This window comes from Epinephelus moara, chromosome 10, assembly GCF_006386435.1.
Source record: "Epinephelus moara isolate mb chromosome 10, YSFRI_EMoa_1.0, whole genome shotgun sequence".
NCBI classification, from domain to species: Eukaryota; Metazoa; Chordata; class Actinopteri; order Perciformes; family Serranidae; genus Epinephelus; species Epinephelus moara.
In genome coordinates, this window is record NC_065515.1 from 29527622 (window position 1) to 29545949 (window position 18328).

The 18328-nt window shown below is 40.3% G+C and overlaps 2 protein-coding genes across 9 annotated transcripts; one reads left to right on the forward strand and one right to left on the reverse strand.

The window, feature by feature from the left end:
- The first annotated feature begins 2106 nt into the window (after nucleotides 1–2106).
- On the forward strand, nucleotides 2107–5405 carry dnajc19 (DnaJ (Hsp40) homolog, subfamily C, member 19). The gene is made up of 6 exons (XM_050054493.1): nucleotides 2107–2253; nucleotides 2671–2722; nucleotides 3598–3671; nucleotides 3835–3914; nucleotides 5029–5099; nucleotides 5196–5405. The coding sequence occupies exons 1-6, from the start codon at nucleotides 2251–2253 to the stop codon at nucleotides 5264–5266; spliced, it is 351 nt and encodes a 116-aa protein (XP_049910450.1). The 5' UTR covers nucleotides 2107–2250; the 3' UTR covers nucleotides 5267–5405.
- A 947-nt stretch (nucleotides 5406–6352) lies between these two features.
- On the reverse strand, nucleotides 6353–18039 carry fxr1 (FMR1 autosomal homolog 1). 8 transcript variants are annotated; one of them, XM_050054487.1, is made up of 19 exons: nucleotides 17935–18039; nucleotides 15751–15803; nucleotides 15537–15630; nucleotides 15376–15447; nucleotides 14914–15062; nucleotides 14574–14667; nucleotides 14238–14354; nucleotides 13542–13712; nucleotides 13223–13301; nucleotides 13022–13131; nucleotides 12762–12848; nucleotides 11443–11574; nucleotides 11025–11277; nucleotides 10718–10811; nucleotides 10474–10595; nucleotides 10151–10360; nucleotides 9806–9883; nucleotides 8946–9031; nucleotides 6353–8274 (listed from the first exon to the last, which is right to left on the reverse strand). In XM_050054487.1, the coding sequence occupies exons 1-19, from the start codon at nucleotides 17983–17985 to the stop codon at nucleotides 8110–8112; spliced, it is 2217 nt and encodes a 738-aa protein (XP_049910444.1). In that variant the 5' UTR covers nucleotides 17986–18039; the 3' UTR covers nucleotides 6353–8109. The 8 variants fall into 8 exon arrangements, with proteins under 8 accessions (XP_049910444.1, XP_049910442.1, XP_049910441.1 ...); XM_050054485.1 differs by having other exon boundaries at nucleotides 12762–12854; XM_050054484.1 differs by having other exon boundaries at nucleotides 12762–12857.
- Between the last annotated feature and the right edge of the window lie 289 nt (nucleotides 18040–18328).

Here is an 18328-nt window from a genome sequence, read left to right on the forward strand (position 1 = left end):
AATTAGTCCTGCCCTAACAGTTGCAAATAAGTAAACAGAGGAGTGACCAAGATGCAAATCAAGCACAGAAAAATATACTGTATATATATATATCACCTCTGTATGTTTACTATATGGGGGGTACCAAACATTGAGTTGCAAAAGTGGGTCACTGGGTAAAGTGATAGCATGCACATGTAATCATGCAGGCCTAAGTTACATACACACAAACTCCGAGGCAGTGAGAGTGTCTGACAGTCAAAAGCAACCACTCACCTACACAACCCTTTGGACCAAGGAACTGACTGCAGAGGCCTTGATATAAATCAGTATATTCCCTGCAGCTGCCCTCTTCTGCCTGTGGATTAAGAAGAATCAACTGTTAAATTATATTAATTGACTTATTTTTTAAAAATGTTGACTCAACACAAAATTATATCACTTTTAAATTAAGACTAATTCATTATAGGCAAAGTGTACCATTACTCAGCTCAACTCATATTCTAAAAGGTTCTGCTACTACTGTGTAGCTGGTCTGGTGTGACCAATACCTTACACGGGCTAGTGTTAGCAAACTTCAGATTGATATTGCTAACTGACATGACTTTAAAGGGGAACACCACTAAAATTAAGAATTCCAGTTTGTTATTTTCATGGCCTAGGAAGTTTCAGTCAATATCTGTGAACAACAGCTTCTCTACATTTAAGCCAGAAACAAAAGAAGTCTCAAACTAGAGATGTCATCAAGTATAATGTCTGGAGCTGCTCCACAGACAACAAATGATTCTAATTTTGTGCACCCTTGTTTTTATACTCAATTGAGCTTTATACTATTGTAATGTTCTCAGTTCTAAAAATAAAAATGAACATTCCCTTGGTTGCTCTCACAGCATGTCCTAACAGCAAGCGAGTATCTGACTATCATACCACATGGCGTTACATCAGATGTTCTCTATCCACACTGGAACTCCATCACGTCGTGCAGCTGTGGTATGTACTTCTTTATTATTCATATTCACAACAATACTAGAACAGGTGCGCATCCCACACAAAAATACTTAACAGACATTCAGCTCCTTGGCAATCTTCCTCCAAGCAGATACCAACTTATTTAGGATTTTGTTGTGAAATTAGGAGTATCATATAGATAACTCTTCAATTTAACCTTGTGAATCAGCCATTCCTCTCGCTTTCAACGCCAGCACCTCAGAACACATCCTGCTGCATATGCGTAAATTAATTTAGTCATTGATGCTCGCTTGGGTTGCATCCAGTTAGAACATGGTGTTAGTGTCATATAAAGCATCTTCCCAAAGTGTCTATGGAACAGCTCCAGACTTTTTACTCTATGACATCACACATTTGAGTTTTAGGGCTCTAGTTTCTGGATTTGGGAGAGAACTATCCATGTTTACAAATATTTTTGGGGTTTTCTTGGACCATAGGAATAACATGTATCGAAAATGGGTGTAGTGTCCCTTTAGGTTAGTCCTTTAAACATGCTACACAAAATTTCAGCAATTATATATCCTGTAATATTTAATGTTATTTAAACACTGTTTAATGGAATTTACATAGCAAATGCCCTTGCTACAGTTTCCTACTCACTCCAGTACTCTTTAGCTGCCTGCAGTACAGTTTAAATGCTCTCATTAGCTTTCTAACCAACAAAACTGCATTTCAAGCTAATGTGAGAGTGGTTGTAGCATTAGCAGTGCAGTAAGTTAATGCTAAATAGCCACCATAAATATTCATTTTTAGCAAATGCAAAGTAGCATTTAAACATATTTACAGTTAAATTGCACAAGTGGAAATTACCTTAAACATTACCTTAAATAACATTAAGTGTGCTAATAGTAGCATTTAGCTTGGCCACATGGAAACCTCTAGCTTTTAACTGGTGTAGTTAACAGCTAAGCTATGATTCTGGGCAAACACACTGAAATAAAATAATTAAAAACCGTTTTAATTACCGACAATAAGTTGACATTAACGTCTAACTTCCACTTTCATGCACGCGGAGGAGCATTTAGCCGTGAGACAGCAGGTGACTGAGGAGTCTTAATAGTCTTGTAGGCGGGGTTGTCATGTCTAACAATTAGACAGTTTGACCGGGGGAGTACGCACAGTGAGGGAACAGCGGATGTCAACGCTTTACGACAATTGCCCTCCATTTCCGGTACAAACACATGCATGTCCGAGCGACGAAAATATGGGAGGTCAAAAGTTATGATCCTAATCTACAGCAGAAACGGAACGTAACGCACAGACATGGTAGGTCGGGCATGTTATTTACTAACTGGAACAACAGTATGTAAAAGGCTGCACAATTAACAGCCTGCCTTAAAGTTTTAAAACGTAAATTATAAACGGCTAAGCTAACGTTAGCTTTACCCAAATGTGCATGACCCAACATGACGTGCCAAACCCAGCTAATATTTGATTCACCGTTTTGATTAGCCAGTGAACCAACATTAGCATGGCAAGACATCATTGGCAGTGGTTTGAAATTAACGTAGCTAACGCTAATTGGACTAATTAGGCTTCACACGAAGCCACCGCTTGGTTATGTGGCATTTGTTTACATTGCAGCCACAGGAGGACAGCTTGTTAGTAGGTGCTGGCGACTCTGTGTGTCCTCACAATGTTAATCTGATGTCTCTCTCTGTCTGTGTCTGTCTCTATATACAGGCCAGTTCCATGGTGGCAGTGGGACTGGCTTTGGCAGCAGCTGGATTTGCAGGTGGGTAACTTAGTTTGTAGTTTAGGACCGAGCACCTTGACACAAAGTCCAGCAGTTTATCAGATAACTCACCTTCAGGAACACAGATTTTCTTAACAATGCAGTACCTGCTGCAGCATTTCATATGCTGAAATTAGGGCAAGGCAAGGCAGCTTTCTTTGTACAGCACATTGCATACACAAGGGCAATTCAAAGTGCTTTACAGAGCGATGAAATATACAACATAATAAAGGAAAGAGTAAAGAGAAAACATATATAAAAAAGGTCAAATTAATTACTAAATGAATTAAATTAAAGTAAACTGTAATTCTAAACTAAGAAAATTAGTTTTGTTTCATATGCTTTAAGAGTTTCTTTGATGTAATGAGTAATAAGTGGTTGGAATATGGTTCATTACATTGAACATCAATTTGACTACTTTATATGTGTGATTTTTGTATACATTAGTAGCCATAGCATCAGAATCAGAAAAGGATTTAATGCTAAGTAGGATTTCACTTACAAGAAATTTTCATTGGTTTTTGCTGTATGCATTAAACATACCATTAAACTTAAGAGGAATGAAACAAGCCAAAGTACTGCAACACTAAAGACCTTAAATATAGACCTGAAAATTTGCAGTAAAGATGCAGAGATACTATTAAAAAGTACTATAAAGTTAACGTAACGTTTTAGGATATAATGATAGTGATATGGAGAAAAATAGAACTGATTTTAAACATATCTCCCAACCTCACTACTGAGAGTACAGTATCAGTAGTATCAGTGTTAAAATTTCTAAAAGCAGTACAGACATTTCCACAACTTTACTTATATATAAATATACACAATATAAATATGCTGGACGCGTGCTTTCCCTCTTCTTTGTCTCCCAGGTCGATATGCCATGCAGGCCATGAAGCAGATGGAGCCTCAGATGAAACAGGCCCTTCAGAGCTTCCCCAAGACGGTAAGAAGGAAACACGCATATATTAAGTATATCTCCAAATGGAAGTACGATATGTGCTGGATACCTCATGATGTCTCACTTTATTTTTATTAAGTGATTTTGCTTGCAAGGATCACTTAGCAGACCAATCATGGTGGACTTTTAACTTTATATGTTGCTGCAGGCTTTTGGAGGAGGGTACTATAGAGGTGGATTTGAGCCAAAGATGACCAAGAGAGAAGCTGCCCTGGTTTTAGGTGTCAGGTATGTGGACACACTCTGTCTGTCACCCAGCACTGGACCTCAGTTAAAGGATAACTTTGGTATTTTTTTAACCAGGACACTGTGCTCCCATGTTTTAGGCATAAGTCAGCAGCTAATGGGAACAACTATTTTTGAAATTGGTCCAGCATTGAGCAACAAAACAGGGTACAATGATACCACTGAGGCTATTTGAGCGTCTCAACTTACATCCACTAGAAGTGCTTCTTTGTGACGGATTGGCTCAGATTATTATTGTATGTGTCAGACAAAATTATGAAAAGAATCCCTACAGAGATAGATCTTTTTGTTAAAGAGTAAAATCCTTTTTGATCAATCAGAAATGGCTCCAAAATCGCTATCACTAAACCCACCAGACTCCATTTACATAAACGCTAATTTCATCATCTTAAAGCCTACTTCATTTAAAGACAGCAGAAACAAAATAAAATTCACAAAAACAGTCTTGGTTTGTCTCGTCACTGTTCCAGCAATTACTGACTCTGGTTTGTTTGAATTAAACCCTTAATTCACCCAGTTAGATGTGAAACTATGCTGGCTTTATACATACTAAAATTATTGTTTCTTTAAATGGAGTCTGGTGGGTTTGGCGATGGCGACGTTGTGGCTGTTTCTGGTTAAAGAAAAAGGATTTTACTCTTTAAGAAAAGGTCTGTCTCTGCAGGGATCCTTTCCATAATGTTGTCAGACCCTTAGAATAATAATTTGAGCCGGTCAGCGGCAAAAAACAAGCATTGCTGGCGGACGGAAGTTAACAAAAATAGTTATACTGCAGCTTGTTTGGCCGCTGCTTGCTGCAGCCCTCTCACTCAATACTGGACCAATTTAAAAAACTGTAGTTCCCATTAGGCACTTAGCAACAAAAAAATGGAAATATGGTCCTGGTTGAAAAAGCCAAAGTTACCCTTGAAGTCCACCAGTTGCATGTTACTGTACATCCAAGCTCACACCAAAATTAAAGAATTAGGTCTGTGCTGCATGTTCACCTGTGTTTCTGTCATCTGTCTTTGTACTTCCTGTCAATTTGCTAATCACTACTATTCACACTGATTATTACAATAATAACTGACTGCTGTTGTATCGTTCTGTCTTTCAGTCCCACAGCCAACAGGACTAAGATCAGAGAGGCACATAGAAAACTGATGATCCTCAACCATCCAGATAGAGGTATGTGGTGCTATACTGTAGTGCTCCTACAGACATTGGTTCCCATAGCAAAAAATCCTGAAATGTTACCATGGACACTGTGTGTGTGTTTGACAGGTGGATCTCCCTACCTAGCAGCGAAGATAAACGAGGCAAAGGATTTCCTGGAAGGCCAGACAAAGAAATAGAAGTGATGATGCAGGCGATGAAATAAATGTGATTCCACACTGCTCTGATCTCTGCTGTTGCACTTGACTTGACTCGGGCGATTACTAGACTTTTCTAACTGATTGTTCTCAAATAAAATCATGCTGTACAAATTGTTAATGGAAGCTTCCCTCGTTATTATGTTGTGTTTTAGACGTGTACTTTCCAGGGAGTGTTTCTCTGTGGTGATTTTCCACAAGACAGGAACTTTTAACAATTGATTCACATTTAAACCATACACTTATCCTCATATATACATTCAAAGAGTTTTTGTTCACTTTGAATTGTCAACGAAAACCCACCTGATTGAACTCAGACTGCTGATGTATGGACAGGAGAAACAACGTCACATGAAAAGTTATCCCACAAAGCCCAGTGTATATCAGTACCATGGTAAGGGGTTTAATTTAGGGTGGGTTACACACACATCACATATACTAGAGAGGTAAACACTTCTCTGGCAGTGAAGCAGCAGCAGTTGGACGTTCCATTTGCACTCGCAGTGACTTAATATAGCTCTGACACCATGTAAAAGAGCCAACAGTTAAGAGTCGGGCTGATATCTAAGATAAAATTGTGCTGGATTGCATGCATGCATTGTTTGCCTATGAGTCCCTTGTGGTTAGACATGACATGCCACTATCAATTAAACTATAAGGAGAGGTAATTACCTAATGTATTTACATTTAATGGTTATTAAAGAAAAAAATGCTTACCATAATGAGTACCAAAAATGGGTTTAAAGTTGTAAAAAACTTGACATTTACACTTACGTGACGCCAATCCTTCAATTTCTTAATTTTTAGCTTGATGAAGGTAAAATGTGTCGCAACGTAGCATTATAAATGAAGCATTGTGGTGCTACATAGATGCCTCGACCTACAAATCATAATCCAGGCATAAGGGAATATGCGTGTTTTGTACAGACCCCAGCAAATATCACATATATATTTTTCCCCAGTGACAAACAAATGCAATATGAATGCGATATGTTGGGTTTTTTTTGGCATATTGTGCAGCCACAACTTATGTTGTTTTACATTCCATAAGAGAGCCAGACAAGTGGGTTTGAGATCTACATGGAAGATCAAGTTTATTTAAGAACTAACTGCATACAAAACATATTGCACATCAACCAACCAGAATGATCCTTAAAAAAAAGAAGAAAAAAAAAAAAACATACTGTAGTTGCCCCAACAAAAACACTTGGGATGTCACAACTCTCAGTAGTCCAAATTGTCATTTGTCTCAAAAGGAAACTCTAAGTAACTCACGTTTTAGTGTCGAGAAAAAGAAGAGCTTCTCTTGTTTTGCCCCTTTTTTTTTGTTTAAATACTGTACATTTTTTAAATAAATAAACCAAATAAATCTCCTTCCTCAGAGGAACAGTCGTGACCAGTTTCCAGCCAGCCAGTCTGTGGAAGAACCATGAAAATGACATCATCGTCACCTGGGCTTGGTTTTCCAGAAACATCTCCAACACCAGGGTACTCAAAACAAGACTTTTGCTATAGAGAGCATTTACAAGGGGATATCAATCTCCAAGATACTGCAAACCGGCTTTGAGTCTCTTCTGATTTAGCTGGATTTCTGGGAGGAAACAGCACTCATTATCCCTGCTTGTCATATATCTGATGGAAGTGCCCGATGTTTAGCAATGAGATGTTTCCAGGAAACCCAGCACTGATGGCTACATCTCTGTCCAGCACTTAACAGTAAACAGGCCAGTTTCCAGACTCAACTACAATCAACTTTTTAACAGAAAAAAGGCTATGTTTCAGTGCAAAGAAAACAACTCCTCTATTGTTTGTTTCTTTTCCAGACAATGCTGTAATAACATTTCTTGTATGACCAAAGTGGTTGCATATTGAAAAACAGAAAGCAGCTAATGTCAAACTCCTCAACAGATATATATATAAAGGATAACTGGACTCTTTTTTTTCCCCACAAACATTAAGAATAGACACACCTGATTTTAAAAAGATATGCCTCTGAAATCCTTTCAGGGACTTTCAGTGTTTGCCTCCACCCGCCTACAGTGCCATAAGGGAATATAAAGCACAAGGAGACAGCTTGTGGTTCAACTGTGGCAGGCAAGGGTGACAGAGTAACACGGAAACAAGTGAAAAGATTTCAGATGGTGTGCAGAGCCAGGCAACAACATGTTGAATCTACTCTCAAGGCACAACAGATGATCACGTGTATGTCAAACATACTTGGGTTTCCAACAAACCTATCTGCACTGTGGTACTGCTCATGCAGAATATTTAATTTACAAACTACAGATGCACAAAACATCCTGAAAAATGTTGTGGAAGCATCTTTCTGAGCCCACCTGGTAAAAGGCGGACATGTTTCTGTTCTAAAATCCTGCTTTGATATTATTTGTACTGATAAAAAAAACAACTGCTGCATTGATACCATAGTATGGGTTTGAGTGGAATCCCTGTCTGCATTTTATAAATACTGCATTCAGTCCGACCTCTCCCTGAGCTCTCAATGAAGAGCGGACTGAAATGTACAGTTACGTAGACGTCTGTAAGTTTGTGTGTGTTTGACTATCTTTGGCAAGCTCATACAGGAAGAACTATTGTAAAAAAAACTGTAGTAAAATGAATAGTTGGACAGAATGTGTGTGTAAAGGGGAGGTTGAGGTTCAGACCTCAGAAACCTTGCGCAGTGGAACAGGTTTCAAATACTTGCAAAGTAAAAAATAACAGTGCTTGTGTTTCATTTTAAAGGCTGCTCCAGAGACAGGGAGATTAAATTAGGCGCAGCCAAATCATTTCAAATATTTGAAACCATTTCCTTTGCTCAGGTCTGACTAGGAGAGTCCATTAACAACAGGTTGCAGGTTAGAGTCCCCCTGGTAGGAGACTTTGGCGGGAGCTCCGGTGGCATCGCTGCCCTCGCTGGCGGCAGCGTTGGAACCATTGGTGGTTGCCGGGGCAGACGGTGGGCCGTCCTCTGCAATGGCATCCACCTGACCCTGGACAGAAATGTGGGACGGACAAATTATGCACTTCTGATGCATTCAAACAAATTCACAATGACGTAGCCAAGAAGAAATCATTTCATTAAGCGACTTCATAAAAGGTTAACTGTGATTCTGCCAATAATTTCTGCTGCATTCATGTGATGTCGGAATAATCAAAAAATTATTCCCTAATGAAAAAAATGTACGTGAATGCCCCCGTCAAATCGAAACCACAACTTGGAGTCAGCGAACATTTCGGTACACGATTTGCTGAGTCGATGTCCAATTATGCAGAAACATGGTGGACGAAAGTAAATGTGGGGTTGATGGAGTATAACTTTTTTGTTAATTCAAGTATTGTTAGAACATTTTTTTAATGGCATTAAACCTCACAATAAGTCAAGTAAAGCAATATTTTAGTGGTTTTAGGGAATGTACTGTTGCAGCAAAGTCTGGGACAAAATCATAAATATAAAGCTTCAAACTGTTTCAGCTTACTTTGATAGCAAAATGAATTCCCACTGAGACATTAGTCTCAGCCAACCTATCACCCAGATGCTTCCACATTACGACTTAAAGCTCATGAACCCACCAAAGATGAAAGATTGCCTCTCTATTGGACGATGGGACCATCCATGGAGCACTTGAATGCACCTCTACTAACACATGATGTAGGTACTAACCACATCCTTGCTCTTCTTGGTTTCCTTGTTTGTGGTCATCTGTCTGCTCTGAGATTCAGCCCGGGATATGTAGTCAGCCACTGTCACTATACAGACAAGACGACAGAGAAAAGAACCCACTGGTCATGATATTGTTCTCAGAGGCCAAAATGCTCTCTCAGTGCTGTAAAGCAAAGCGAATCTACCCCAGACCTTTAGAGCCTATTCACACACACACACTGTAGTTTAGTAGTAAACATGGATAGTAGCAGAAGTTGCAAATGAGGAATGTGGAGAAAATAATTTTTCACATTTGCCCCATTGTTGGTCAATTGCTGTGGAAAGCAAGCACGTTTGACGGTTTTTAGAATGTTACAGTAGATCCTGTCAGGCAGTCTGAAAGGAGATTTCCAGCACTTTCAGACTCTCCAAACAGCACTACTTCTCGTAGGTTTAACTTGAGGCCACATATACACAACATCAAAGAAAAGGAAGTTGGAGGTCAGGCCTACTATGACACATACAAAAAAAACAACAAAAAAAACAGGACTGCTGTTAACAGTTTTACAACATGTAAACAAACAAGCTGTAGCCTGACTGTTAGTGAACAGGTAAAGAAAGTAGGAAAAGAAGATGCATTCAACCTGCACAGCAAACCGGTGTGGACGGTGAGTCAGCCAACCATGTCCAATAATTTAGCAAAAGCAAGCAACACTCAGTTACCACGTCATCAAAGAGGCCTGAACGATTTTAACACCTTTTTGGTTTAGTATGTTGTTGGTGTCACACGTAAAACAAAACCAGGCCTTGTGCGCAACCTTTTAGTCAAAGCATTAGGATCACTGTATGGGGAAGGGGATACTCGCAGTTGCTATGGTTACCTGGCTGCCTCTCCTCAGGCAGGCGGGCACGGCGACGGCGACTACGGTTACGACGCTGAGGTTTAGCCTCTGAGTCATCTAAGGGTGTTAGGTCATCACAAAGAGAGGGATTTGGGGCTTAAATTGCCTTTCAACCAGAGACCTGTCTTTGAGCTGCACAGCTCAGACAGCTAAAAAAAAGCACTGTTAACGCTAAGAAATGTATGACAGACTTTCTTACTAAGAGACTCTGCCAAAAATGAATGTACCCAGACAACACTGTTTTACATGTATGCACTGTTTGAGTTTGTGTGTGTATGAAGAAGTCCTGTCAGATAATCTTTCCAAATAAAGCGACCTCCTTACCGATTCCATTTTCACTCATTGAGGCGTTGTCTGACTCGCTCATGCCATCCATCAGTGTGGTGTCCTCGTCTGTTCTACGCCGCCGGGATCTTCTGCGGCGATTTGCAGGCATGTTTGACTCGCTAGCATCTGTATCAGCTGTCTGGTCAGTCTCAGTGTTTGTCTCTGCAGCACCGTAGGCATTGTTATCCTCATGGTACTGATGCCCTGCTGCAGAGTCAGATTTACAGAAAATAACTTAGACCTTGAGTCTAACTACTGAATGACAAAACATTTTATTGTGTGTGTGTCCCACTCTCATATGCTCTATGAGGGGCTTTTACCAGAGCTGTTGCTGTATCCTCCTCTTCCTCCTCTTCCCCGTCCTCCAGGGCCCCCTCGGCCTCTGCCGGGTCCAGGCCTCCTGCGACCATCTCTTTGTGGTCGGGAGCCTCTCTCCCTCTCCCTGCAAGTTCAGTAGTCAGTCACTCAATAAATAATATGTGCATGTTTGAAGCAATAACACAGCTTACACTAGAAAAAGCTTCAGACTTTGTGTGTCTTTATTAAATTTACAAACAGCCTCACCTGTCCTGGTCCTCTCCAGCAAGAGACCAGTCACTGAGCTCATCTCTGCGCTCTGAATCAGTCTCAGAGGCATTGGACTGCTCTGAGTTGGTGCCTGGAAGAATCAGGCAAACACAACAGAGAGGCAGCAACACAGAAAGGTAAGTGAAAATGTTTCTTTTTGTCCAGATATTTCAACTCCAGCACTATTTTGTTTCTAACATCTTGCACAAATGTACCATTAGTTTACAAATTTTAATACACCACTATCTGGCAGGAAATAAGTTGATTATCTTTGTTGACTATATGATTTTTGAAAGGTTCCTACCATATCCAGCGCTGTAGCCATGGCCTCTCCGCCCACGCCCTCGACCATTGTAGGAGCGACTGCCATGTAAAGAGGACGAGGAAGCATTGGCACTGCCATCTGCGTTATAACCTCCTCCTCCTCCTCTTTCGCCTCTGTCGCCTCTGTCTCCTCTGTCTCCTCTGTCTCCTCTGTCCCCTGGGCGGTGACCCTGGGTGATCTGACGTAACTGTTCATCAATCTGCATCCTCTCCAGACGAAGCTGCTCGACCTCCTTGAGGGGAAAAAGAAATGGAAAATGGTAAGAAAAAAAGAAAATGAGACAAAAGGAAAAGCAAGAAACTGAAAACATTTGTGATTGCATTTTTTCTTTGTGATTCTTTTTTTTTTTCTTAAAAAGCGTTATCGCCTGATATACATGCACAGTCATCATACACACATCTCCACCACATCCAGTGTGCCTTTTGTTGCATGTTCTGAATGTTGCTAGGCTGCTTCCCTGTGTAAAATCCAAAATCTGCCTCAGCTCTTCCTCTAGCTGCCGGCCCTCCACAAGAAGCTCCACCATGTCCTACACACACACACACACCGTGCAAAACAAACACACACAAAGCACCAACACAGCACAAAACATGCACAAAACAGGACACACAAATACACATGCACAAAGTGCAAGACGTACACACAGTGAAATTCACACCGCAGAACAGCAAAGTGATTAGCTATAAAAATTTATCATAAATCTGTATGGCATTCACAATAACTGTAGACTGAAAATATCAAAATTATAATTATCAGGTATTCCCAGAGGTGGTAATAAACTGTGTATCCAGCTGTCCAACCTCAAGTAAATGTCCAGCTGGTTATTATCAAACTTCAAACTACCTTCGGCTCCTTCAACCCCGCTGCCTGTGTGGTGGGTTTCTGTCCTCACACATTACCATCTAGCTGTGACTGATTGAGCTGTTAGCCTCAGAATGGAATAAATGTACAAAGACTAGTTTGATTCATTTACCAAAAACCTACAATGTGACCAATCAATCTATGTCATCTCATGAGCTGCGTCTGACAGATCCTGATGCTTTTCATGCGGTTTAATTTAGTGACTAGACTAGCCCAGAAAAATAAGTAGTCACCCATAAAATGTGTAGCTTCTGCTCCTATTTCACAAAGTTTCACAAATATTTTAATTCATAAAAATGTGCCACATCATTATGATGTTAGCAGAGGCAGTCTTTACACTCAAATACTACTGTGTGGTGAACCTTGCTAATTCTTTTCATTTACTGCATAAAAACATATACTAAGTATTTTTACATTTTTGCATGATTCATGTTAAATAATTTATAATTACCATTTAGTTTTACATACTTCCCTATCAGGTATGGCTTTATGTGAGTACAAACTGAAATCAGTGTTACTGTTAAGCCTATAGCAAAGCTTATGACTATATTATCACTTATCACTATAGACATGCTGGTGGCCAAATAAGTGCCAGTTAGACCTTATGTATGAAAATGATTCCAACATGTGTCCATGGTGCCACCTCATGCTGCCAACTGAATGAAACACTGGTTGGCCAGGAGATGCATTAAGAGGCAGCCTGAAATGGCTGTAAATTGAAGCTGTGGCATTGAGTGAAAGCAAAGAACAAATTGGCAAAAACATACACAAACATCCATCAAAACAAGCCCTTTCCATATTCAGCACACACACATACACACACATATATATATAAAGATCCTTAAGTATCCTTACATTGAGGTAAGAGATGTGGTACTCCAGCAAGACCTGAACGTTGCCAATACTTTCCTTAGTACCAACAAAGGTGAATGGGACCATTCCCTGTGTCAACAAAACAGGAAAAAACACAGCGCACATGTTAGTATCGGACTGACTTAAGTAAATGATAAGTGTCTACATTATTTGTCTAGATAAAACAAAACTGGTGAACCTTATCAATGCTCTATGAGCTAGCTTTATCAGTGGCAGTAAAGACGTGGCAGTAGCAGGCTTACTTCCTGTCGGGGCTGCTTGTTGTCATTGTCTCCTTCTATCCTGACCCTCACCACACCTGACTTGTCCACAATCTCCTGGATGACCTTACCGTTCTTACCAATCACTTTGCCTGGGAACAGAGAGACACAGATATTGTAATGAACATCAGATGAGTTTGGGGTACTTTCAGGCTCATGCAGTAAATGGGTGTGCCTACATACCAACAAGGTTTCTGGGCACCTGAACAGAATCCTCCACAAACTCCAGGTAGTTCCTCGCCTTCTTCACTGCCTCCGCTGTCTGAAAGACAACTCAGGGTCACTTTATCTGGTATACATTCAACTAACACAAATGCACAGTCAACAGTAAGCATCTGTTTGTTCTATGTCCTACATATTTGTTTCGGTTTAAACACACGTTCAAATATGTCCACACTGTTACTCTCAACGTTTACTGTTGTAAGGCCTTGTATTCATTTGGTCCTTTTTTAACATTGAAACACTCATGTCTCCACCAACACCCAGGCACACAGCACCCTACCTCTCCATAAATCCTGAAAGTGCCAGTCTCCTCATCCAGGTCGATGGCAGAGACACCTGGAACTTTTCGTGCTTGCTGGATGTTGCTGCCATGGCTGCCAATGGCCAGGCCCATCAGATCCGTTCTCACTGTGAACTCCTCCTGGAAGGACGACACCAGCTGCCTGGAGCTCTGCACACACACACACAAGTAACATTTGATTTGTTTCTAGTTCATCTTTTAATAAGTGAATCTTTTGCTTTTAATCAAGTCACAATCATTGAACCTAAGTTTTCTAGCCAAAACAGACAACACAAAAGTTTGTTTTCTATCCACAACAAAGCCAATTTAGCCAATCAGAATGCTCTTTACTAACAGTTCCCTTTTATTTGAAGTCTATGCATTAAACCACATACCTGCAGAGAGTATTTTTGGGAAAACATTAATTTAAATAATATTTAAATCACCAGTACTCCAAAACATTTGATTGCCACAGCCTAGTTTTGAGTGAAACCATAAGTGCCCCTAAAAAAGTTTAACTTCATAATGGTATGATCATATGATTACTAACTGCCCCTCCTGTTGCCACGTTGACCAACTACCTTTCAAATGATCATGTTAAGGTTACCAATTATTCCCTTAATGCGTACTAAGCTGCCTTCATGACCTTCAGCTCACCACAGTGACTGAGCCACAGTGTTCTTTTTACCAACTGACCTCCAGGTGTTTTGTGGCCTCGTGGTTTCGTGACATTAACAGCAGCTTGGTCCTGATGCTGCGCAGGTGCATGTCACTCAGCAAAGACACGCGCTTCACTGTCGCCTCATTGGTAGACTATACAGATACAAACACACACATACACACAGGAAATAAAAGAAAGCATTATAACATACATTGACCTGCTCCCTTCTTGATGACGACTAGAAAGAAAGGAATAGGTGACTCATCCCCTGTACAAACATGGGCAGGACAAAGTTGCGACATATCATGTAGTGGTGTAGATGCTATAATAAATATCCAAATGTCACCACAGGAGTACAGCAAGGCACTTACCACAATCAGTAGCTGGCTGGTCTCAGGGCAGTATGAGATGCGACAGGCTCCAACAGCTTTCTTAAAGTCCTTATGGGCGTTCTCATTCTGGCACCTGTAATATAAAAAAAATGTATTACTTTAAACTTCCCACACCCTGATGAAAACAAATGGTTAACCCCTACATCTGACATACAGCTGACAGGGGACTGGGAGAGAAATGCAAAGTACAGACCATATAACAAATAAAATAAACAATCTTTAATCTTTAACAATCATTAATTATGAAGATAACAGGCACTGAATTAATTTTAAGATTTGTCCCTCCCTACTATTGTAAGTGTAAAACTGCTGTACATACGCTTCTTGTAGATCCTGAGGAACAGGGACAGTGCACTTGTGAAAGGTGTTCTTGGTGATGGCCTTGTTGGGGTTGACTGGCCGCAGACGCTCAAAGGTCACTATCTCATTGTAGGTAGCGTCGCAGGCTGCGTACTCTATCACATAGAACTGAAAAGACAGACAGGGTCAGTGTGTAAAATAAAATTTACAAACACCAACGTTACTGAGTTCAGTTGATTAACTTATAGTAATACTGAATATGATGACTCGCAATCATTGTGAACTGATTTTTAGGACCACAAAAGCAGTATTTTAGCCACATTAGCATTCTTTACTCAGCACTCTACTAGTTATAAGTTAATATATATTTATGGCCGCTATATTGGTCAATTTTAATGAATGTATACTTTGTTGGATATCTTTTTTATGCAATTTTAAGCATACAGTGTAGACACTTGTCTTGATAAGGAACAGTACTCACCGTTCCCTTCATCATGCGGACTTTAGCCAGCCACCAACCACAAGGCTCCTGTTCATTGGCTCTGGAGAGGATCTGACAGGAGATTAAGAACGAAACAGGGTGAGGGATACGGAAGTAAACAATGAAACAAAAAGAGAAGAACATATGCACGCCCTCCTCACCTCCACCTCATCCCCCTCTCCCATCTCTTTCTTGCCATCAGCAGGCGGTGGCAACCTGACGTCACTGAAGGGCACCTGGCGCTCTGGCTGCCAACTGAAAACAAGATTCAAGATCATTTCTTACCTTGCTAATAGTGTCCTATATGTGTCTTAAACATTAAAACTTGACATGTTCTATAAAAACAGCTGGAATACAGGAGAAAGGGAGACTCACTTGTTCTCAAAGGCAATGGTGAGAGAGTCATCGTGGATATCTTTGACAACGCCCTGCAGGACAGACAAGGGTAAGCACATTACAACATGACAACTGACTAAAATAAGGGCCACCCATTTAATTTACAATAACTGTGCAGGATACAGAAAGAGTTGACTATCATTCTTCACGCAACCTTTCCATTGTGATGGATATAAAAATATTAAGAGGCATGCATTACATGGTTTTAATTTAAGTGTTGAATACTGCAATGTTAAGTGCACATTAAAACCTAGATTTGGCAGCATATGATCTGACTTGTTAATCAATAACTGTGACTTAATAACCAATAGTGGTCTTGGCCCAGGCGGACATAAGTTCCCAAATACAACTTCCCCCAGCAAGTTCTGCTGATTATTGAGAGAAACAGAGACATGTTTTCCTGGAGTTTCATGTCACTTTTCAAGGCTTTTGGGAATCAAACACAAAACTGCATTCAACTCAAATGCTTTTGGTTGCTTAAAATCTGGGCAAATAAAACTGTAAGTGCCATGTGTCATGACTAGAGACCAATAAGAGGAAGTGGTATTTTTTTATTTATTTGAAACAAGGTTTTAAATGCCAATAATTTGTCACAAAGTGACATTAACAGCATTTCCAATGCAAGTGCAAAGGAAATTGTGAGTAGGACTGAGATGACTCACTTTTTTAGTATTCAATTAATTTTTTCAAGACAATTCACCAAATAGTCTCTAGTTGTAGCTTTTCATATATGAGGATTTGTCATTATTATTTGCCATGTTTGATGGTCTTGGACTAACAGAGTCAGACGACACATACAGCTGGAATGATCTGAGCAACTGTAACGGCCGTATTATAGTATTTTATAGAATTAAAACAGAATCAAGTAAATCACCTTGAAATTGAAAAACTAGTACAAAAATACACCACCATTAGATGCATCTCTAGTTGAATGTATACATTTGTACCAATGTCTTTTGCACATCATAAATATACCTCAAGACTAGCTGTAAAAAAGCTTATTGACTGACCATACACAAACACAGAACTGCATATTTCCTAGGTATTCAGGAGCTGAAAAATGTGAAATTAAAACCCCCTGCTCATCTTGTTTGTTTATAGTGTCAATTACATTATATTTTTAAACCAGAAACATAGAACTGTAAAGCCATGAAATTTAAGAGTTCAAGATTCAGCCTGGGCAGCTGACCAGCAAGCATTTGGGCAAAATGAGTCATGAAACCAGGGCTGGGTCGTCGGGTACACAGAGAAAACACACTGAGGACAGTATCAAATAGTAGCACAGGAGTCATGTGAGGAATTGAGGTGAGGCCAGAAAGGAAAATGAAAGAAGGAAATGAGTCCATGTAGCAGAGGAGACGAGAGAAGGAAAGAAGGAGACACATAGAAGAAGAGATCGGAGGAAAAGAGACGGGACTGTTGCAGACAGCAGGTCTAGAAATAGCTTTTAAGTCTACGGTATCAGTGACCCTCTCCTGGCATGCCAGCTGGTCAGGATTGACAAGGAACAGCTGGCTCACACATACAAAAAATAGTTTCTGCGTGATGAAGTATCAAATAATAGACAGCCGCTGAGTAAATGCAGTTTAACGAGAGCTCGAAAACACTATCATTAACTCGCCACGATGCCTCCTAAACATCACATACTTCAATATGATACATAACCAACAGCACTAATAACAGTCAAACTACTCTAATAACCGAATAAAACATACACGGTTTCAATCGGCAGCACATATTTCACAGCTTAGTGTCTAACCACAATTTAACGATACTTGAGCCTCATCTTTTGACGTCAACAGTTAGGCAACTAGCAAGTTAGCTAACTTTAAGCTCCAAGAAGCTACAACCGGACGCCAAGCACTTTTAGTAAAAGCATTTATCGGTTATATATTCAAGTAATAAGGCATGCCATATTGCTTCCTTCACTATGGGTGTAAAGAAAGGTCGCTAAATAGTGACAGTAGACGAAGACTAGCGAGCGATGCCATAGCTTAGCCAGCTAATTTTGGCTAGCACTGCTAGTACAAGCTAATGGCAGGCAGCTAGGGGCTTCAGAGCACGTCGGATATAGTTGCTCTGGTCCGTAAGACTTCAGCTCAAATACTGTATCGTGTAAGGTGGCTAAATTGTTTCATGCTGAATTGATAAGCCGGTATTTACCTTGTAATAAGCCCCGTTGGAGCCACGGACCTCCACCGCCAGTTCTTCCATATTGGACACGCAAAGGATGTTGGGACGACAGGTGCTCCTTGAAGCATCAGGGGAGACGCTTGAAGGCTGGAGAGGTAGCTGCTCCAGGGCAGTGCTATGTTTAGTGTTCACTGTTGTACGAATATAACTCACTGAAAAAGGCTTTAATGTGTTTCCTTGCGCCGATAATTCAGCAAACTAAAGCCTCGTCTGACATATATATCTCCCTGATGTATTTTGGTTGTCGTGGCCCTTTAAGAGAGTGTAGTAGGGGCTGTGATCATATGTAACTAGGTAGCCTACATTTACTCAAGTACTGCACGTGAGTACAATTTTGAGGTACTTGTACTGTACTTGAGTATTT